Below are 24322 nucleotides of genomic sequence, written 5' to 3'. Positions count from 1 at the left end.
ATACATTTTATCAGTTGTTGCTTCTCTGCTGTTTTGTGATGGTTGTTGATGTAATTCGTTTTTCGTGCAGATACAAGGTGTAAGGAATAACGCGCAACTAAACGTACGGTTATGTGAAAATAATGCACGACAAGGCGGTGTGTTATTCCGCTTATACCACAGCAGTTTGCCAACGATTACGATGTTTAATTTGTTAACGAACTACATCTCGCATATTTTAACAGTTGTGGTTAAGAATTAATGTTTGTGGAACGTCCGAGAGACGAGTTAGTTCCTGTTCTTGCTTACGTTATAACTGCGATAAACCAGTCTCTAATTTTTTTTTTTTTTTTTTTTTTTTTTGGAGAAAGATAAACGTAGCTTGTCATGTTATCAAGAAACCAAAAGCGTAAATTTTGGGAAACTTTGCGAAGCACCATGACTGACACAAAGCTCTGACACTGGAGACTCCTTCCATAAATGTTAAATAAACGTCTCTTAAGAAAAAAAACGTCACCACATCAACAATTATACGTTTTACTTTCCTAAACAGTATGTTTTTAAAATCTGTTTATTGTTATTCTTAGATTTGCCATACAGGTCTCTGAGAATGAGCTGTTGCTATGGAAACGATAACACATTAATATAAACCTGTCGTTTGTTTTACACCCGGAACTAGTGTCCAAGCCGTGCTGTTATCCAGAATTAACGCACGCCTTCTGACCAGTCAGATTCGAGACTTCGACTCCGCTGTGTTATAGAGGTTTAGTAACAGGTAGAGATGTGTTGAAAATGATGCAGTGGGAAAATGAACACTCGAGCAGGAAAAAGCGCCGGCTGGTGAAAAAGCGACGTCAAGGTGCGCTGAAAAAGCATCTCGACTGTTGTACATGTGGAGAAAAAAAATTTCTGAACATCTGGAGGGTTTTGAAATTTCACTGACTGTCCTACGGAGGAAAAACAGCGTTCGTGCGTTCATAAGCTCTGAAAATGAAAATAACGAGTCGGCTGTAAAGACAGGAAGATCAGACTGGAGCTAAAAATTGAGCTGAAGGTCTCGCCACATGAGCGTAGCCTTGAACAGGAAAGAGAGATGAAGTGTTTTCTTTGGAAATTTGCGCCATTTTGTTTTTTAAGAGGCCTGTCGGGAATGTTTTTCATTGTTTCGTGGTAGACGACTCATTTTCGTGTCATTTCTCCGGGTCAGTTTTTCACAATTCAGTTTAACCAACGAAAAAAAAAAAAAGTCCTGTGACTGTGTTTTCTCCATAGATACATTTCCACGATTTGACGTCATCGCTTTCGATTGGTCTGTTTTTACAATTTGAACTTGTATTTGTGCCACTATTGATGGACTAATGAGGGTTTCCACGTTATATTTATTTTTCCCCTCCATTCTCACGTCACTGTAGACTTATCACACCGGCGTACGTGAAATTTTCCACGTATTTTCAGCCTGCGTTCCTGATGCTCGTCTGCGTTACAGGTGGATGGAAAAAAACGCCCCGTGGTGTTCAGCAGGGTCTCAGCGTGAGTTTCCTTCCCGGTCGGATGGATTATAAGCCTCGGCCTGCGTTGTTGGCACAGAGATGACTTCTGTTTTCTGTTTTCTCAGACACTCTGAGTTTCCCTCGCACTGTTAGTCATTTCAGTTTAATGGTACATCATGACATTTAGCATGGATTGGGTTATTGTCATGGACAGCTAACACTAGACTAGGTTTTATTCATGGTTAATTTTAGCTAGCTAATGAGTAAATGTTTTGAATGCACCAAAAATAATGTTAATTAAAGATCGCAAGCGGTGTTCGGATGATCGGTGCTGAATATTTAGACTTTGCTGGGTTTTTTTTTTTTGTGTTTTTACTCTCTGGGTACTTTTGGCACGCCTATGTCACATGATCACTGTTTTTTTTATTGCGATACGTTTGTAACTTTTGTCTTAATATTCGTTAGGGAATCTTCACATGCCTCACGTTTCGATTATAAAATGATTCTCAGTGCATCTCCATCACTCGAGCGTCAGTAACAGCTGTGTCTGTTGAAGGAATGAACTCGAGGATGGAATATTGTAACTCGGCTTCGAGCTCCGTGTTCGTGATCAGGCCTGGAAACATGGAAAAGTTACAAAAAAAAACGAAAGCCGTGCTTTGGTGCAGATCCTTAGCAATAAATGTTGCGATCAGAATCAAGACGAGTGCTCAAGGGTTAGCTACGATGATTTTTCTAGCTCCAAGAGGAAACTCCTGATGTGGATGACTTGCAACAAGCTGGTTTTTTTTTTGTTTCCCCCCCCCACCGTTGTCCCGATAAAACCCGAGGTATCTTCTTAAATGTTTCTTACTACTCATCTTCTCCGAAGCCATCTCTTTGTGTCTTGTGTTTTGTGCTAGTTCACTAAGTCAGGGATTAAATGTATCTTCGAGAACATTTTATATTATTGACATTAATAAAAAATAAGGAACGCTAGCCAGCACAAACTCATAAATTAAAACAAATAAAACTAATCATTTAATTATTCCGAAAGAAATGGCGGCGTTTAAACGGAAGATGGGGAGGTTTCTCTGCGCAGAGCCATATGCCGTAAACAAACGCCTCAGCTCATGGAAGATTTAGCGTTTGCTTATTATTATTATTATTATAATTATTATTAATATTATATATTATTAAATATCTTATTGCCAGAGAAGTAAGTCAAAATAACTTCCACTTCTGATTTTCAGCCTTTACACTGATTGTTCATTTCGTGTTCACAGCTGTCTGTTCACTTTACCTTTTATGGAGTTTTGTGGGCGTCAGTATATGCAAATGAGCTGTGATCAAAATACGCACACGAGTACAGGAAAAAAAAAACAGCGTTTCTGAAATCCTCTAGAAAATTTGAGTTCAGTTTGAATTACGCAAACATTTACACAACTTTACTAAAAGATTGATAAATGAGGCTCGATGTAAGAGATTTTATGTTAATGAGGTTCTCGAAAATATCGTTCTAAAGCCCTATTCAGACTGGATTAGTTTTACACGATGTGGTAATTAACGTAATCATTGTCGGAATTATCTTTGGGAGTTTATTATCGCCTACAGGCATGTTACGGTCATGTGACCTACTAAATGAAGGCCACGCCCCCTACAACAAGCGGTTAATAATAATAATACACGTGGAATTGTCCACCTATCCCCTTTTCGTATCAATCAATCAGAATTACTAAAGACGTTCGCCCGACAAATCACCACAAATCTGAATCCCGAGGAAAGAAGAACTTCTAAGGGCTTTGATCTTGTTTACTTTTGATTCGTAAAAAGTATTTACTTTCATTTTCATCTCCAGGCTTGTGTGTGTTAAAATGGTTGATTAACACTGTTATACTGTCATGACGTTATGTTTTTGTAGACTCCGTTATCATACTTTTATACGCTTTAATAAATGTGTTAAATATTACATGTTAAAACAACAGCGTTATGAGCGTTATGTTTGGGTCATGATGGATGTTGAAGGATCCTGTGCGTGTGAGGAATCCGACACGTCCTCACGTGTTTAGACGCGTCCATGCTGTGGTCAGAGTGGTGCGTTGTGGAAGTGTTTCTGATGCAGAGAGAGAAAGTTGGATCACTTTTCCCTAATCCACATGCTCTAATACATCATTTTAGGGCTATTATGTAAAGAATAATCCTGAAGTGGAATCTCTTTCTCTCTTTCATAAATGTAAAAAAAAAAAGCGAAAAAAAAAGTCACCACATCAATTATATGTTTCTCTTTGTTAAAGAACAAAATGTTTTAAAATCCATTTGTTATTAGTCTTAGATTACGTGATGTTCCCTTCTTTCTTTCTTTCTTTCTTTCTACATTGTTGACAGTTACAGAATCTTTCTTTCTCTCTGACCGTCACAAAATGCTGACACTGGAGACTCCTTCCATAAACGTTAAATGAACATTTATTCTGCTTACAGAAAACTTCAACTTATCTGTTTACATGGAGCTTCCGCTGCACGAGTCCCTGTGAATGAGTGTTACCATAGAAACGATAACATGCACATTAATATAAACTTGTTGTTCACGTTACATCTTGAACTGACGCCCGATTTGTGCAGTTTCACAAAAATTATGCACCACTTCTGACCAATCAGATTCGAGAATTCAGCTTCATCGACAAATAATCGATTAATTGGCTTAAAGCTTTTCTGTCTTTACTGAGTTCCTTCTACAATCTGAAACGTTAGCTTCATCATGCACTTTGTTGTTTTGTCCAGCACGCTTCTATTTCCGCTAAACGCACGCGTTAAGGCTAAATCCACGTCTAGCTAACTTTAAAATCACTGAACTGTATTAAAGTTACTCACTCAGTCGTGACGTTCTATAAACTTCAGAAAATCCCTCTTTCTCCACATCTTCATTTCTTTTCATCCATGTCTTCCTCATGGAGCAGTAAACCCCTTCCATGACTAGAGGTGGGCCGATATGACGAAAATATCATATCGCTATTCTCAGAGAAATTTCTACAGTACATGATATGATATGTATTACGATATCTCTTTTTTTTTTCTTCAAAAAAAGCTTCCAGCAAAACAGTCGTGTTGCTTTTTTTAAACTAAAAACTGTTCGATGATGTTCTGTTTAATGCCAATAAAAGTATTTTGATTTAAATTTGACATTTTTAAAAATTATGTTTATAAGAAGATATTGAACAGGAGAAGAGCAAACAAACAAACAAACAAAAAAAAAACGTAACCTCAAATCAGCTGCTTCCAGTCAGGTTTAAAAAAAAAAAAAATTTAAAAAATAAATTAATTAAAAAAAAGATATCATAGCTACATTATCTCAGAAAAGCGTATTGGGACAATTGATCACGATATCGATATTGTATCATCATATCGCCCAGCCCTGCTTTTGAGTTCACAATTAAATAAAAGTAGATTTTATCATTCTGTTGTTCTAAACTCTTTATGGATTATGTTATAAATATTATTATTATTATTATTTTAATTTTATCAGGGTATTGTTTTGTCAGGCGGTGACCGCCCCCGTCCTCCAAACCTCCCGCTGATAAAATCAAATAAACAGCAGCGAGCGTCGTACCAGTTCCAAAACCAGTTCTCCTTTTGTGTGTGTTGTTTGTCCTCGGAGCCGTTGGTTTGCGGTGCCTTTTTATTTCCGAGCCGTGTGGGTCGAGGTGCTCGGTGGGTGGCGAGTGCAGGACGTTCTGCTCGAGCAGCTCTGAAGTAGCTGCTGAGAGCCCGGGGGTAATGTGGGTCATTAGTGCCCTGTGTGAGCTTCTTGAGCTGCTCTTAGTGCTAATGGTGTGTTTAAAAAGCCGCGTAATCAGCTCGATCTCTTTAATAGACGCTCGGAGCCTTGGGACTTTGGGTTTTATTTAGACGACACGGCAAGTCGGAAGTCAGGAGGAAGGAGTCTGTGTTGGAAAAACTGTTCAGAAACAAGAACATGGTGCATTAAACACAACTCGAACAGAGTGACGCAGTGTGTTACGCAGCGTTTTTGCGTCAGCGCTAAGACCAACCTGCTGTCTGATTGGCTGTTTGGTTAATTAGCTCATAGTGGCTAAGATCAAATTATTAATTTCACAGCTTGTATCTTTTTTCCTTTCTTTCTGTTTTTCCAAAGGAGCAATTAGTGGCACTGTGTTGTGGAGCCTGAAACTAATGGCGTCCCGCAGTCCCAGGGATGGTAAAATTGGCCCGGAGGTGGTAAAAATTTGGCCTGGGGCAGTAAAAATTGGACCGGGATGGTAAAAATTTCCCAGGGGAAGTAAAAATTTGTAGAAGAATAGGCCCCGGGACGGTAGAAATTGGTCTGGGGTGGGAAAAATTCCCCCGGGATGGTAAAATTTGCTGAAGGGGCAATAAAAATTGGCTTGGAGGCAATATAAATAGGCCTGGGGGTGGTAAAAATTGGCCTGGGGGCAGTAGAAATAGGCCCGTGGATGGTAAAATTACCCTGGGGATGGTAAAATTGGCCTGTGGATGGTAATATTGGCCTAGGGGCAGTAGAAATTACCCCAGGGATGGTAAGAGTGCCATAGGTTTAGTAAAAGTGCCCCAGGGATGGTCATATTGCCCTGGGGGTGGTAATATTGCCCTGGGGGTGGTAATATTGCCCTGGGGATGGTAATATTGCCCCGGGGGTGGTAATATTGCCCCGGGGGTGGTAATATTGCCCTGGGGGTGGTAATATTGCCCTGGGGGTGGTAATATTGCCCCGGGGGGTAGTAATATTGCCCCGGGGGGTGGTAGTATTGCCCTGGGGGTGGGTAGTATTGCCCTGGGGGTGGTAATATTGCCCTGGGGGTGGTAATATTGCCCTGGGGGTGGTAAGAGTGCCCTGGGGGTGGTAAGAGTGCCCTGGAGGTGGTAAGAGTGCCCTGGAGGTGGTAAGAGTGCCGTGGGGGTGGTAATATTGCCCTGGGGGTGGTAAGAGTGCCCTGGAGGTGGTAAGAGTGCCCTGGAGGTGGTAAGAGTGCCCTGGGGGGTGGTAAGAGTGCCCTGGGGGTGGTAATATTGCCCTGGGGGTGGTAATATTGCCCTGGGGGTGGTAAGAGTGCCGTGGGGGTGGTAATATTGCCCTGGGGGTGGTAAGAGTGCCGTGGGGGTGGTAATATTGCCGTGGGGGTGGTAAGAGTGCCGTGGGGGTGGTAAGATTGCCCTGGGGGTGGTAAGATTGCCCTGGGGGTGGTAAGAGTGCCGTGGGGGTGGTAATATTGGCCTGGGGGTGGTAGTATTGCCCTGGGGGTGGTAAGATTGCCCTGGGGGTGGTAAGATTGCCCTGGGGGTGGTAAGATTGCCCTGGGGGTGGTAATATTGCCCTGGGGGTGGTAATATTGGCCTGGGGGTGGTAAGAGTGCCCTGGGGGTGGTAAGATTGCCCTGGGGGTGGTAAGATTGCCCTGGGGGTGGTAAGAGTGCCGTGGGGGTGGTAATATTGGCCTGGGGGTGGTAAGATTGCCCTGGGGGTGGTAATATTGCCCTGGGGGTGGTAAGATTGCCCTGGGGGTGGTAAGATTGCCCTGGGGGTGGTAATATTGCCCTGGGGGTGGTAAGAGTGCCGTGGGGGTGGTAAGATTGCCCTGGGGGTGGTAAGATTGCCCTGGGGGTGGTAAGATTGCCCTGGGGGTGGTAAGATTGCGATGGCGATGATAGAAATCGTGCCACCTCTAATAACAGCTGGTGTTCTTTCATATGCACGACTGATTTCAGTTTATGTTTATACATCTACTGGACATATTTAGAAGTGCAGGAACAAATATATTTAAAATAATGATTTATTATGAAATAAATATCGTTGGTATTAAGGATGAAATTTCGTAACATGTGGCAAGTGCTAACAATTTCAATTTGTTGACTAAAATATTATACGGACGAAATCAGCACACGAAAAACCTCTCTGTTGTGTTAAGGTTCAGGAGAAAGCACTTCTGTACTCCGTTACTCCACTTCTACTGATCTTCAGTGAGTCCTGTTCCTCTGAATCCTCCGTGGTTTTGTTTCCTAACGCCTCAGGCAAAGATCAAGACCAGCGGCTTCACAAATCCCGAGCAGCGTTTCCCCCGAGGCGAGATTCCCAACAACGTTTCACAACCCGTGTTAGTTTACGTTTAAAAAAAAATATAAAATAAATAAATAAATTGTTGGTTGGAGTCACTTTGCAGTGGAAATTTGATGGATTTCTGTCTCAACTAAGTGACGAATCATCATAACGGCGTGATGCTGTTTTAAACTTCATGTCTTCTTAATTACACTAAAATCATATATGTGAGGAATAAAACACTGTGTGTGTTGTGCTGTTATAGGAAAATAATCAACCCTGGGGTAGTGTGATGAAGCTGAGTTACTCGAAGGTTGATTATTTTCCTATCACAGCGCTTCCACACGTGTGTTATTCCTCTTATACGGCAGCAATTTGCTACTGATTACAGTTTATAGTTTTATAATCCATTTATAGTTGCATTTAACGTTAAAAAAAAAAAAAAAAAGTTAGTTCCTGTTCTCGCTTAGATTAAAGTTTCAAATTCTGGCCAATCAGAATCCAGAATTCGTAAGCGCCATGGTATTAAATCACACGAATTGTGATAGGTCTATTTATAACGTGATGTTCGTTCAGGTCTCTTCAGGCTGAGAAAAAAAAAGGGAGACTGGGTCAAGTAGGAGTGGTGACTGGAACCACGTTATTCCACACATGTTCCACTTCCGAGCTTTGATAAAGCAGGATATAGCCGTCAGGTCTCGGTTCAGGGTGGTGGTGGAGGAGGAGGTTGGATTGGACAGCGCTCCCTGTGGCCTTGGCCAGCTCACCCAAGGGCATGCTGGGAAAACAGGGATCGTCTAAATGCCCAAACAGGATGTCATTCAAAAACCGGCCTCTGTTGTGAAAGGTGGGAACAGGGTGGGAATTGGTCACGAATTAGGAAAACAAAAGAGCCACTTCCTGTACCTCTACGAACTCCCAGGCGACGGGATTTATTGGGTCTCACGGTGACAGGCCGACTCCTGTCACGATTGTTAACCGTGTTCGTCAGTCGACGTATTGTTAGGACGGAGAATGGGTTTTATTTTTCAGAAATGGTGTGACGTAGGGGTGTTAAAAAAACATTTTGAATTCGAACAGATAAGTTTACAAACCTAGATCTGGTTAAAAACGGAAAGGGAAATGGTTAAATAACTGGTGATGATAATGCATACTCGCTGGTGTGTGTGTGTGTGTGTGTGTGTGTGTGTGTGAGAGAGAGAGAGAGAGAGAGAGAGAGCGTCTTAAGTTTTAATTTAAAACTACTTTATATTCAACAAAAGATCAGCAGGAAGTTTAGACAAAAGCACTGATACACACACTGACAGCACCACAAACCTCGCTACACACTTTCTAAGACTGCATGGGGTAAAGATACAGTATAAGGTCAAAAGTTTGTGCACCCCTGACCATCACACCCTTATGTGCTTGTTGAACGTCTCATTCCAGATTTATTCCCCCTGTGTTTGCTGTTATAATGAGCTCCACTCTTCTGGGAAGCTTTCCACTAGATGTTGGAGCGTGGCTGTGGGGATTTGTGTTCATTCAGCTACAAGAGCATTAGTGAGGTCAGGCGCTGATGTTGGTGAGGAGGTCTGGGGTTCAGTCGGTGTTCCAGTTCATCTCAAAGGTGTTCAGTGGGGTTGAGGTCAGGTCACAGCAAGGTCGAATAGCTGAAATAGTTTTTTTCTCTAATAGCTTACTTCCTGTTTGAAGTCTATGTCTTTTTAAGGTGTTTCTGGCACATACATTAGTAACAAGAAGGACTAGACGTGTTTGTGGCAGAGGCGTCAAGTTTCAACGTGTTGAAATTGTAATTCCTTACAGAGTAAAAACTAGGATACAGTGTTTTCATGTTAAATTTCACTGAAATGAATCAGCGCTGAACCGAATCTTATCGGAACAGCAGTAAACTGAAGTGTATTGAATTCTTACTTGTTTAACCGTATCGTTTTTGCGTCGTATTATACACTACGTTTCGAATCAGCCAAGTTCTAGTTGGTTCAAGGCAGCTAGACGTCCACGTCACTCAATGGAGGACGGAGCAGCAGGAGACTGAGAGGACTGCTGGGCCTGACAGGTGTCATCTACCTCCCTTCAGTCGGCTCGTCCAAATCGCCAACTTACAGTGTGTTTCATTTATCAATCTTTTAATAAAGTTGTAAAACCTTTCCACTGGTTTTACAAAAGTTTCAGAAACGCTGTTTTTGTTTGTACTCGCGTGCGTGCGTGTGTGTTGATCACCCGTAAAGTGCAAAGCGTGTTCTCGACACAGCTCATTTGCATGTAGTGACGCCCACAAAACTCCATAAAAGATAAAGTACACAGACAGCTGGGAGCACGAAATGAACAATCAGGGTAAAGGCTGAAAATCAGAAGTGGAAGTTATTTTGACTTACTTTGCCAATAAAAATATTCAATAATAAAAATAATAATAATAATAGCTTACGGCTCTGGGCAGAGAGAGCGGCCCGTCCTCCGTTTATACACCGCCATTTCTTTTGTTATAACTGAATGATGAGTTTTATTTGTTGTACTTTATAGGTTTGTGTCGGCTCACGTCTTTTATTTTTAATATTCTTTAATTAATGCTGATAAAGTAAAATGACTGATTTTCTCTAAATGTCCTTAAAGCTACTCTTAGTCCCTGATCTAGTGAACTAACATAAGGGTGTGTTTTTGATTGAGACTCCAAACCTTCCTCTAAGTCGATAAGTGCGTCTGCTAAACGCGGTAAACGTAATAAAATAAGCAGTTTAAACTCACTGGAATATTATAGATATAAAAGTGCAGTAATTCATGTAGATTATATGATATGAACTTGATCAGGTCGAGGTTTAAGATGAGTTAGTGTTCATGTGCGTAAATATACACACACTCAGGAGCATGAGTAGGATATGAACATTTTTTGGAATGAATTTACAGGATTTACGGATAAATCCGTTCTTATCGAGCTCGATAAATGTGGCCCAACGTTCGTACACTTCTTCAGCCAGGAAAGCTCCACCAACTGTTTAGTGGATGTGCAGAGAAGCTGTGGAGGAGCAAACTGGTTCCAGTCCATACTAAATTAAAACTCAGCACCACCACATGCACCGCAGGAGACACGGAGAGCGAGAACACCGGGTTTTATTCAGCTCTGCTGCAGCGTTAATACGGTGCAAATCCTCCTGGTGATCCTCTGCCTCCTGGTGATCCTCTGCCTCGGAGCAGGCTTTTAACGTTTACTATCGTTCCCATCCGGAGGCTGAAATGTTGTGCTGCTGGATTATGTGTTCTTCAGCACAGAGTTTGTGTTCATGAAAGCTTTACAGAGATGTTGTGTGTTTTTGTACATCATCCACAAGGGGATTATTCCACTCTTAATCTTGCGTGACCCAAAAACCTTATTCTTACAGGATTACTTCATAATTTTGTTTAATCTATTTTGTCTGTTTGTCCTGTTGAATTCTGGATTCTGATTGGTCAATAGGTGTAGATTTGATTAGATTTTCCATAACAGCAGCTCTGACGCCATCTCATCCCCGATCGTTTTCCTGTAAAAGCACGACACGGAGTGTTTGTCGGAAAGTGTAGAGACTGTAGAGAAATGTGTGATAATGGGTTGGAAAGGGTTCTCATTTCACTGCGTTTCCCATTTCACTCCAAGTTATATACTGTATATAACTCTGTATGGGACAAATAAAATCTTGACTCTTGAAAATGTCGCCCATTTTGACATTGGGTGTGTTCTGCACTTTAAAAAGATATCATTCTACATGTGAGTTAATGTGATTGGTTGATGAATATAAAATAAAAAATGAATTCTAAACATTGTATAATGTTTAGAAAGGTAAACGCCGTCTTAACATTAACACATTTTTTTTTATTTAAAAAAAAAAACTATTTGTTTACGTCCAACTACTAAATTTTCTTTACCAGTTACCTCCGTTATATAATTAAAAATTTCATGCTAAATTTGTTCGCTTGATGAAATCTCAGTGTTTGCGTGTCCACCACACAGCCCCTGTGGTTTTCTGTCTGTTTGGCAGCGTGACAGTCCGAGCGTTTGCGCCATCGCTGTTATTTTCTGTCTGCATCGCAATCAGACAGCGGTGGTGTTTGTCTCTAAGGCGCTGTGGCGGTTTCAGTCTCAGCCTGTAAACTTGGCACCCGATGCCGTCCTGGATGGCACACAGGCGGCGATAATCACCACCTTTCCTGCTCTCGCTGTGTGAATGAATCAATGGAATCTGTTCATTCTTTAGCATGAACATTGTCTTTTGTGTGTTAAGGAGATTGGCGCTTCCTACAAAGCGCTCCCCCCCCGTCTTTGGGCCGTCAGTCACTGTTTCAGGACCTTCCTGTTGTTGGTTTGAGCCAGTCTGGCGAACGTCCCAGCTCTCAGTGGAAATGCCAATCAGTGCCAACACGACACCTTCCTCGCTCTGTGAGGGGTGAAATGCAAAAAATAAATAAATCATGGCGGATTGCGACACACAGACATTTTCATGTTACACAGTATGTATCAGAATGCTTCCGTTTGCTAACAGCGTAAACTCTTCGAACGAGGTTTTACTTTCGAGCTTTTCTAAAAGAGAAGCTTTTCTCCTTGTGTTATTTTATAAATAAATAAAACCTTTAATGGAATGAATGAAAATGCTTTTAAAGTGCTAGATGGACCTGCAGCTGTGCAAGAAAAAAGTATTAAAATCAAGATCTTGATTCGTTTCTCAGTGCAGTCAGATTCCTGTGGAATTCGAGATTAATTTAAATTCGAATTTTATTTGTCACGTGCATAACCATACACAGTACGACTTGCGGTGAAATGATTTATACAACTGTTCCGACATAAAATAAGAAAATATAGAAAAATATTAAAAATGTAAAGATAAATATATATAAAGAAAAATATATATGAAGGGATTAAAAAAGTGTATAAGAATATATATATGGATATAATAATGAATTATATAATAAATCGAAGTGTCTAAGTCAGAATCTTGAGGTAACTTATGAGGAGTTGAAATATTAAGTAAGAATTTTGAGATAATTACCCAAAACTTTGAGATAATAAGTCAGAATCTTAAGACAAATCGAAAATTTTGAGATGCATTTGAGATAATAAGTTAAAATCTTGATAATATGTCGAAATTTTGAGAAGTGGAAATTTTGAGTCAGGATTTTGTGATAAGTCAGAAATTTGAGATGCACCAAAATCTTGAGATGATGAATTGTAATCTTGAGATAAGTGAATTTTGAGTTAAAATTGTGAGATAATCAGTCAAGATTATGAGATAAGAAGTCAAAATCTCAAAATCATGAGATAAATCAGAATTTTGAGAATTCAGATGTTTGAGATAATAATTCAAAATTTCAGTGAGTCATAATCCTGAGATAAGAATCCAGACTTTTGAGAGATTGCAATTCTGAGATAAGTCAAGATTTTGAGATACTGCTGGCAAAAAGAAAGAAAACTATGTTTTTCTTTTCTCCCTGGAGGAAATGGGCTTCATAGCACTGTTCCTGCTGTACTGTGACCAATGAGCATAGAGACGTTGTACCATGTGACCTCTGACACGCACCTGAAGCACTGAGTCTACAGAAGGACAAAGGGAGAATTTAAATTGACTCAAACGCCAGCTTGTCGTGAGGAGCAACAAATCCGTCCTGTTGTTTAATATTATACAATAATAATAATAATAATAATAAAACTATCCTAGCATAATTAACTTGCTAATAAACTATTAATCATTATAATGACGTGAACTTTTAATATCTTCACATCTTTATCCTGGATTATCTTAATCGAGTATTTTATAATTATTATTGATTATTTCTTTCTGAATATCTGAGCCTTATTAGTAAATTTTGAAATACATTTTTTTAAGAACGTAGCTCTGAACGATTTCTTCAAAGACTTTTTATGGTGCTAATCTTTCTTCTCATTTTTGAAGGATGTTTAAATTTTATAAATTTTTTATAAAAAGCACTTTTTAACCCTGCGTTCGCTCGTGTCTCTTGAAGTTTGTCGCTTGTGGGCGTGGCCTATCCGTTCATCATTTTTCGTTCCATTGAGAACGGGTTGTAGGGGGAAAATGTGAAATTTGATTGTTTGATTTACGTGTTACGTGTCAGGCCTCGTATTGGCTATTAGCAGTTTAGCAGCGCAAGCTAACGCTACTAGCTACAAACTCTCTCCCGAGGCAACAGTGATCTCTGTGACTTCCTCCCAGCTTTATTTTTCTTCGTAACGCCTCTGCACGCATTTAACGAGAAGTCGTATATGACAGGATAAGAGGTTATAAGTTTTTCTTTTTTTTCTTTCTTTTTTTTTTTTTGTGGGAAATCATTAAATCGAACCACATGCACCTCAAGAATGTTCGGAGGAATTATTCAAGAGAATCGTTTGAATTTGTCGCTTATTTACTGCATCGTACATAATTTGCGTAAGAAGAAAATCTTACGTCGCTTACCGCTGTCGCTGCGGCTCAGTGTCACGTACGTACGAAGAAAAAACAAACAGTCGCCTGACGCTTTTGCGCTCGCTAGTGGGATATTCCGCGTCAATTTATATTTGTTGCTTGTGACCTAAAACTAAAGTCTGTAAAGTACTTTGGCTGAATTCCAACATCACATTTTTCTAAAAATATATTTTGTAATTGACAAACATCTTACCTGGGAAGCCATGTTTAGGATTTAATATGTACAGAAATATTTTTCCCAGCCACATGATATTTGACAGACGTAAAGACAAACCTGTTTTTTATTTGTATAAATGCTCAGAAGTCATCATGGAAGGTCAGTTTCTTTCTTCTGGGGTCTTCAGAATGGAGTAAAAGTGCAAAATTTCCCAGCGTGAGTGACATTACAGGCTTATAGACTCCACTTTAATAGACACAGATGCTAAAAGTTACAGTTTGTGCTGAAGCGATTATATTTAAATTTGCAGACGATTGCATTGTAGAGTCCAATCCATATTTAATCTTCTACATTCAGGAAGATGATGCCGTTTTCTCAAGCATCAAGTCGACTGGACAGAAAGAAGGAAATGAGTTCTGCTTGCCAAAAAAAAAAAAAAAAAAAAAAAGAAATGGCTGAAGGAGAGCCAGGATTAGGATCCAAAATTATATTTAGGCTTCTATAAATAAGTGACACACTAACACTATTGTTCATTCCTCTGTAAAGGAAAAAAAAAAAGCTTTAGATTTGATTGAAGTCCTCCTGTGAATCCGATCAACGTGAAAATATCTGACATTAAGGCCTACGATTATAAATGATTACGCTAAGAAATTCTAAAGGTTGTGTAATCTTTTTCAGCAGAAAAATCTTTTCCTTTTTCCATCTTAAAAATAATAAAACAAAGCAAACCCTGTTTCCGATGTTATGGCAGGGAAGTAATCTCTCAGACGTGCATTTCCTTTTTTTTTTTTTTTTTTTTCTTTTAAATTTAAGGACATTTTCCAGGTCAAACATTCTCCATTCTTAGCCTTCTTATCAAATTCCTTCCTTTCATGCTGATGTTTTTGTCACGCTGTTTAAGGGCGAGGACAGGAATGCAAAAAAAAAAAAGAAAAGAAAAAGAAAAAAAACATGCACAATTCTGTGTTTAAGTGTTTGTTTTCTTTTTCTTTAATTATTAGTTTTATTAATTTATTTATTTTTATACAGAAGTGATGATTAGGGCTGGGTGATTTATGTCACAAAATATTGTATCTCGACACTTGAAGACATTTTTCTGAAAAAAAAAGAAAAACTGCCAGAGAAATTTTATCGTAGCATTAAAATTCTTAAATGTTAAAAAAATTAAATTATTTAACACATGTGATGTTTAGGTTAGGTTTGGGTGATATATGACAAAAATGATTGTATCTTGATCCTTGAAGACATTTCGCTGATATTTTGTAGGCTAGCGAAACACTTGTTTCATTTTTAATTAAAAAAAAAAAGACTTAAAAAATTAAAAAAAAAATGTCTACAAAAATAAATGATTTAATGTTCAGAATGAGGAGAAAAGCTGTAAAGAAGCATCTGTACAGTTTTTAAAAATAAATTTTATAATTTAACATTTTATAATAAATTTTATAATTCAGCATTTTATAATATTAAACATTTTTAAGTTTTATTTTTTTTTAAATAGTTTAGATAGCGAGTCTGCTTCCAATCAACATTTGTAATTTATTTATTTTTTTAATAATTGTATGAGATGATAATCAAAGTACACACGATATTACAGGAGAAAATTATCACAGTGTTAATATTATCTTGCCTAGCTTCAAGGACAAGGATGTAGATGCTGTGTGTGTGTGTGTGTGTGTGTGTGTGTGTGTGTGTGTGTGTGTTTGGGGGTAGTGTATATGTAAATATGCAAATTTTTCTTTTTTCCTTCTTTCTTTCTACGGTCCTGATATTACTATATCTTCTTTCTTTCTTTCTTTCTTTCTTTCTTTTTCATTCTTCTTTATACATTTGTGACAATTACTTAGTCTTTCTTTCTTTCTTTTTTTTTCAGAGTCTCTCTCTCTCTCTCTCTCTCTCACACACGCGCACACACACACACACACACACACACACACACACACACACACACACACACACACACTCTGCATGTCCTGTGGCTATATTAGATTCAGAGGTACGGTGCAGTTCCACAGGTTCGGCCTGTTCCAACGTTTATAACATCCCACGTGTGCTGTTTATCTATCCCTGAAGGCAGTGTGTGTGTGTGTGTGTGTGTGTGTGTGTGTGTGTGTGTGTGTGTGCGCGTGCGCGTGCGCGTTATCACAGTGAGCATGAATACGTATCTTGTGACATCTTGATTAATACCAAAGTTTCGACAGTTTCTCCAGCAGGATGTTTTTTTCCCCCCGATAGTAATTTTTCATACTGAAAGGGCAGTTTAATTTAACAAAAAAATAATAAATAAAATTCAAAGCATTCTTACCAAACCAAAAATATTAAATGTCTGTTCTGAGTTTGTTTTTCTTTATTAATTTAATCATCATGAATTAATCCAGAGGCTGGTGTGGGGTGACGTGACGGTGTGTGAGAAAACCTGTACACTTTTACACATTTTGCCTAGGAGCATTTTTTCCGCCCTAATAAAAAGGGAGACGAGGTTTAGCCTCGACGTGTGATTGATCTGGAATGATTGACAGCTGCCGTGTCCTAACAGTGTGTCTTCTGACTTAACCGTCATTAAATAACTATAGAACACCCAGTAGTTTTATTTATTAGATATATATAAAAAAAAAAAACAGTCAAAAACGACACTTTTAGTTCTCGTTTGAGCAGAGAAAAAGTTTTGAGAGGAAAAAAAACAACAAAACATTAAATAGACTTGGAACAAAGTTCTTGCAATGTGAGTTCTCAGGAAAAAAAAACAGGAAGTAGGGCTCATGGGGTTTGAATACATTTGAATTAATCAGTATTACATCACAGTGTGGTTAAATTCTCCAATCTGATTGGTCAGAAGATGTAGCACTGTAGCACTGTATATTAATGTGCTGGTTCTGATATATTATGGTTTCTATAGTAACAGCTCGTTCACGTAAGAAACAGATTTTAAAAACGTGGAGGTGTTTAATAAAGTGAAATAATAATCGCTGGAGTTGGAGCTCAGTGGCTTAAAAAAGAAAAGAAAAAAAAAAACTTGATCTTTGTCGCCCCCTGGTGGTGACGGTATTTAATTATTTTCATTTTCAGTCAGAGGGGCATCAGTTCAGTAACGAGCTCATCACTGGCTCACTGTTTATTCCGCCTCAGCGGGTCACTTGCACTTCCTGAAAAAGTTCCTCCTTTTCTGAAAGATGCTTCCTGTGTTACAGAAAAAGTTCCGGAAAAGGTTCCTGTTTCAGGGTTCTTAAACAGTTCCTTCAGTTATGTTCTTTCTTTCTTTCTTTCCTTCTTTTGACATATGCAGATTCCTTTTCTTTATTTATTTCTTTTGTTCTTTTGACATACAGATTATTTCAGAGTCTTGTCTTTTTTTTCTTTCTTTATTTTGGCACATACAGAATCATTCTTTGTTTGTTTTTTTTGACATAAATAATCTTTCTTTATTAATTTTTTCTTTCTTTCTTTCTTGTTTTGACATACAGAACCTTTTCCTTTCTTTCTTTATTTTGGCATGTACAGAATCTTTCATTCTTTCTTTTTTTCTTTCTGTATTTTTCTTTCTTTCTTTTGACATACATAATCTCATTCTTTTTTTCTTTCTTTCTTCTTTTGACATACATAATCTCATTCTTTTGTTTATTAATTTTGACATACGCAGAATCTTTCTTTCTTTTTATTTTCTTTGTTTTGTTCTTTCTTTCTTTTTGACGTGCAGAATCTTTCTTTCTTTTCTTTCTTTTGACATAAAAATTTCTTTCTTTCTTTCTTTCTACGTTGTTTCCCTCTGACTGTGACAAAGCGCTGATACTGGAGACTCCTTCCATAAATGTTAATCATTTGTTCCCCTTACAGAAAACTTCACCATATCAACAGTTACGCTTGTTTTTTAAACCTGTTTACGTGGAGCGTCCGCAGTACGAGTCCCTGTGAATGAGCGTTTCCATAGAAACGAAAACAAGTGTGTTAATGTAAACCTGCACTACTGTCAGAGCTGCTGTTATAGAAAATGAATCAACACCTTCTGACCAATCACAATCCAGAATCATTACCCACAAGCCCCTGCGTGTTTATAGAGTTGATTATTATAAAGTTAACGCTGTATATAATATGAGTAGCTATATTTTATATTGTAGCTGCTCTTCTGTCTCTCACTACAGTCAGACATTACTTCTTACAGCCACTAGAGGGCAGCGTCGTCCTGTACCTGATTTCATATCACACTCCCTCACATCAAACACTGTGTGTGTGTGTGTGTGTGTGTGTGTGTTCACCATTAATCACGATGTTGGTGTGTCGTCTGGTTACGATTGAACGATATTAATATTTCTGTAAACACGAAAGCGTGATGTTTTTGTTATACAGCTCGCTGCTAATAACCGATAATATCAAATAATAAAAGAATAACACTCGCCTCAGTTTCATATCATCAGACATCAAACTGAGTTATTTATTATCCCAAGTCAATAAATAAATCCTCTGTGTGATGTTCACGTTTATCACTGCGCTTCTCCTAACAGCTGGATGCCACAGCTGGATGCCACAGCTGGTGTCGTACAGCAGACCTTAGCCTCGGACCTTAACCCACCGCCCAGACCACTAACTAGCACTTTTACTCACCGCCCAGACCGCTAACTAGCACTTTTACTCACCGCCCAGACCGCTAACTAGCACTTTTACTCACCGCCCAGACCGCTAACTAGCACTTTTACTCACCGCCCAGACCGCTAACTAGCACTTTTACTCACCGCCCAGACCGCTAACTAGCACTTTTACTCACCGCCCAGACCGCTAACTAGCACTTTTACTCACCGCCCAGACCACTAACTAGCACTTTTACTCACCGCCCAGACCGCTAACTAGCACTTTTACTCACCGCCAGCTGCCCACTCCGCTCCCTGATCCCGCTGACCCAGAGTTCTGTCCTTCTTTCCTCTTTCCTTCTTTTTTCTCCAGTTATTAACAATTACCAAATCGATCTTTTTTTTGTTTTATTTACCTTTAAATTTTCGACAATTACAGTGAGTATTTCTTTCTTTTTATTTTTAAAAAAAATAATTATTAAAGCTTACTTTCATGAATCTTTCTTCATTTTTAATAATTTCTTTCTATTTTTCATTTCTTCATTTTTTATATATACATTTTTATATTTTTCCATTTTTCTTTATTTTTGATAAAGAATATATTTTTTCAGTTCTTTATTTCTTTATTTTTTTTAATAAAGAATATTTCTTGTTTTTTAATTTAATTTTCTTTTTAATTTAATTTTAATTTCTTGTTTGTTTCTTTATTTTTGATAAATAATTTTTTTTGTTTTTTTTCCTTCTTAATTTTTGATAAAGAATCTTTCTTTCTTTCTTTCATTTTCTTCATTTTTATAAAGAATATTTCTTTCTTTTTTCTATCTTCATCTTTGACACTTACAGAATGCTTCTTTTCATTTTTTGTTTCTTTGTTTCATTCTACATTGTTGCAAATTGCTAAATCTTTATTTTTTTCTTCATTTTTGGTAATTACAGAATCTTTCTTTCATTCTTTCCTTCCTCATTTTTGGTAATTGGTGTGATTCTATATTGCTATATTATCTTTTTTTCTGTAAGTTTTGACTTTTACAAAATCTTTTTCTTTCTTTCTTTCTTACTGTATTTTTTGGCATTTACAGAATCTTTCTTCTGCTTCTTCTTCTTCTTCTTTTTTTTTTTTTTTTTTTGTAGAAATGACAGAATTATTATTTTCTTTCTTATTCTTTCTTTTTTGATTCTTTCTTACTCTCTATTTTTTTTTAGAAACGACAGAAGCATTAGAATGAAAGTGGTGTTTCAGAGCTGCCTCACAGTGTCTTAGATGTATGTTCAGAGATAACATTCTTTCAGTCTGATAGTTTGTCACTTCTTGGAAAATGATGGAAAATTTCTGGCTTCTCATCCTGTACTAGTTTTGTGCTCTCTCTCTCTTTCTCTCTCTCTCTCTCTTTAGACTTTATAGGCCCCGCCCCCAGGGGGTGTGTCTTGTGCTACAGTAGCAGCTCGTTAGCAGTAAATGTGGTTCGTCAGTGTGTTTATATACACCGTCTTCATCAGGAAGAGTCAGTCACATCACTTTAACATCATGGTCATTTCTGCCAGCGTCGATATCGAGTGATTATTTATTTATTTATTTTTTACCAGTAAAAGTTAATGTTTCGTTTTATTTTTCTTCTCTCTCTTCCTCTTTCTCTCTCTTTCTCTCTCTCTCTCTCTCTCTCTCTCTCTCTTCGTCTGCTCTTATCTGACAGCGTAAGTGTTTTCTAGCTCAACTCTCCATATCATTCACAAACACACATCTCTTACGGGAAAGAGGCCCAACCATGATAAATCTGTGTTTCCAGTCCCTGCACGGTCGATGACCTCTGTATGAACACACACTCACACACTCTACACACACTCTACACACACTCTACACACACTCACACACACTCTCACACACACTGACGCACTTCAATAGCAGGTTCTCTGTGAGCTTTGATCTTTGTTTCTGCTGCGTCGTTTTTGATCTGCCTTATTGGTGCCATATTAAAGGACAAGAAGCAGCATTAAAGCAGCTGTTCTTTAAATGTCTTGCGTCGTCATGACGTTTAATCACAGAGCTCTGACACTCACTGCTGTGTTTAGAGTTCAGTGCTGCTGCGTGCAGTGGAGCTTTTTTTTCTTCTCCAAATATTGTTGTGGTAACAGATGTGAGACGACTACATTCTCAAATGTGTTGTGGTTTTTGGAAGGGACGCTCTGATACAGGTGTGAGGTATCGGGTATCAGGTACCTGGTATCAGGTGTAGGGCATCAGGTATGCGGTGTTGGGTATTAGGTATGGGGTGTTGGGTATTAGGTATGGGGTACGGGGTATCGCGTATGGGGTATAAGGTATCAGGTATCATGAACGGGATATCGGGTAGTATAGATATCACGTATGGGTATCAGGTATTGGGAATTAGATATGGGGTATCCGGTATGAGATACAAGATATGAGATGTAAGGTATCAGGTATGGGGTGTGGGGTATCAGATGTGTGGTATCGGGTATCAGATATGAGGTATCAGGTATCGGGTATGGGGTATCGGGTATGGGGTATTGTCTATGAGGTGTCAGAAATGGCATATAGGGTATGGGGTATCAAGTATGCGTATCAGGAATTGGATATTAGGTATGGGGTATCCGGTATCAGATATGAGGTATGGGGTATGAGGTATAATGTATCGGGTATGGGGTGTCAGGTATGAGGTGTCGGGTATCGGGTATGAGGTACAGGGTATGGGGTATTGTGTACCATGTATAAGGAATCAGGTATGAGATATCAGGTATGAGGAATAAGATGTCAGGTAAGGGGTGTAGGGAATTAGATATGGGGAATGAGGTACACAGTGTCAGGTATATGCTATAGGGTGTGAGGTATAGGCTATCAGGTATAAGGTATCAGGTATGGAGTGTAAGGTATGAGGTGTAAGGTATCAGATATGGGGTATGGAGTATAAGGTATGAGGTGTAAGGTATCAGATATGGGGTATGGGGTATAAGGTATGAGGTGTAAGGTATCAGATATGGGGTATGGAGTATAAGGTATCAGGTGTAAGGTATCAGATATGGGGTATGGGGTATAAGGTATCAGATATGGGGTATGGGGTATAAGGTATGAGGTGTAAGGTATCAGATATGGGGTATGGAGTATAAGGTATGAGGTGTAAGGTATCAGATATGGGGTATGGGGTATAAGGTATCAGATATGGGGTATGGGGTATAAGGTATGAGGTGTAAGGTATCAGATATGGGGTATGGAGTATAAGGTATGAGGTGTAAGGTATCAGATATGGGGTATAAGGTATGAGGTGTAAGGTATCAGATATGGGGTATGGAGTATAAGGTATGAGGTGTAAGGTATCAGATATGGGGTATGGGGTATAAGGTATGAGGTCTAAGGTATCAGATATGGGGTATGGAGTATAAGGTATCAGGTGTAAGGTATCAGATATGGGGTATGGGGTATAAGGTGTAAGGTATCAGATATGGGGTATGGAGTATAAGGTATCAGGTGTAAGGTATCAGATATGGGGTATAAGGTGTAAGGTATCAGATATGGGGTATGGAGTATAAGGTATCAGATATGGGGTATGGGGTATAAGGTGTAAGGTATCAGATATGGGGTATGGAGTATAAGGTATGAGGTGTAAGGTATCAGATATGGGGTATGGAGTATAAGGTATCAGGTGTAAGGTATCAGATATGGGGTATGGGGTATAAGGTGTAAGGTATCAGATATGGGGTATGGAGTATAAGGTATGAGGTGTAAGGTATCAGATATGGGGTATGGGGTATAAGGTGTAAGGTATCAGATATGGGGTATGGAGTATAAGGTATCAGGTGTAAGGTATCAGATATGGGGTATGGGGTATAAGGTATCAGGTGTAAGGTATCAGATATGGGGTATGAGGTATGAGGTGTAAGGTATCAGATATGGGGTATGGAGTATAAGGTATGAGGTGTAAGGTATCAGGTATGGGGTATGGAGTATAAGGTATCAGGTGTAAGGTATCAGGTATGGGGTATGGGGTATAAGGTATCAGGTGTAAGGTATCAGATATGGGGTATGAGGTATGAGGTGTAAGGTATCAGGTATGGGGTATGGAGTATAAGGTATCAGGTGTAAGGTATCAGGTATGGGGTATGGGGTATGGGGTATAAGGTATCAGGTGTAAGGTATCAGATATGGGGTATGAGGTATGAGGTGTAAGGTATCAGGTATGGGGTATGGAGTATAAGGTATCAGGTGTAAGGTATCAGGTATGGGGTATGGGGTATAAGGTATCAGGTGTAAGGTATCAGATATGGGGTATGAGGTATGAGGTGTAAGGTATAAGGTATCAGGTGTAAGGTATCAGATATGGGGTATGAGGTATGGGTCTGGTATCGTGCTTGTTTAATCACTCCCATAAACGATGTGCCGATTCCAGCGTGTAATACTGTGAGCTGGGTTGTATGTTATTGCGCTAATGACCAGACGAAATAACGGCAGTAACAGCAATCAGCAAAAATCACCAAAAAAAAGTATAGTCTGAGCGCTTGTCTACTACCTTTGGACTGATGGTATTCCTAGTCTGTGACCTAGTGAGCCAGTATCAGAATGTATTTTTGATAGACTGTAAAGCACTTCTGTAAGTCGCTCTGGATAAGAGCGTCTGCTAAATGCCGTAAATGTAAGTGTAAATGTACACATGATTAATGATCAAAGCAAACCAGCTGATAAACTCTCTGATAAAATGACAATATGTCTAAAAGGAAAAACACAATTTTAGAAATATTCTCATTTCTTTTTTTTTTTTTTTTTCCACATTGTGTCATTTCCAGGAAAACAATTAAAATATTTTTTCTTTCTATCTCTCTTTTTTTTTGTTTTTTTTTTACATACACAATAATTAATAAATCTGTCTTTTTTCCCCTTTTTTCTTTCTGGACAGTTATAGAATCTTTTTAGATTTTCTTTCTTTCTGTGTTGTTGATATTAAATAGTTTTTTTCTTTTTTGTCTTTCTTTTTGTTTTGAAAATTACAGAATCTCAGTTTTTTCCTACTTTTTCCTACTATTTTTCTTCTTTCTTTCTACTTTCTTGTTGTTAAATCGTCTTTCATTTTTCTTTCTTTATATTTTTTCCTCTTTTTACGTTCTTGATATTACTAATTAATTCATTCTTTTTTCTAGCTTAGTTTCACCTGCTAAGGTTTACAATGTTGAACTGCTTTGTCTGAATGAAAGTCTTAACATTAATTATCTTTTCTTTCATGTCTTCTTTCTAATTTCTCCCCCCCTTTCTCTCTCTCTCTCTCTCTCTCTTTCTCGCTCTCTCTCTTTCAGTGTTTCAGAACTCTGTGCTGTAAAGGTCCGCCCCCTCCCAGACCGGAGTATGATGTAGTGTGTATTGGATTGACGGGCTCCGGAAAGACCAGCCTTCTCTCCAGACTGTGCAGCGAAGCCACAGACACTATCGTACCTACCACAGGTCAACACACACACACACCCACACCCACACACACACACACACACACACACCACAGATCAAACCACCGTCCCAGACACACGAGTGTTTAAGCAGACATTTTAACAGGAAGTGGTTAAGTGTAATGGTTGCCAGGGTTGCGTTTTTTAAAGTAATATTGGCTTAGTTTTGAAACAAATCAGAAATGCGTGTGCACCACAGTGACCTCGTTTCCA

The 24322-nt window shown here is 38.7% G+C and overlaps 1 protein-coding gene across 2 annotated transcripts in view; it reads left to right on the top strand.

Annotated features, from left to right (window-relative positions):
* The window catches only part of arl15b (ADP-ribosylation factor-like 15b), a 77417-nt gene that overhangs the window by 5073 nt on the left and 48022 nt on the right, over window positions 1-24322 (top strand). For both annotated transcript variants that reach the window (XM_026942721.3, XM_053241123.1), the window contains exon 2: window positions 23966-24110. In XM_026942721.3, coding sequence (XP_026798522.1) covers window positions 23966-24110 — 145 coding nt within the window. The remainder of the gene's footprint in view (window positions 1-23965; window positions 24111-24322) is intronic.

Source organism: Pangasianodon hypophthalmus, chromosome 17, assembly GCF_027358585.1.
Source record: "Pangasianodon hypophthalmus isolate fPanHyp1 chromosome 17, fPanHyp1.pri, whole genome shotgun sequence".
Classification (NCBI taxonomy): domain Eukaryota; kingdom Metazoa; phylum Chordata; class Actinopteri; order Siluriformes; family Pangasiidae; genus Pangasianodon; species Pangasianodon hypophthalmus.
This window is presented reverse-complemented; position numbering and strand designations above follow the sequence as displayed.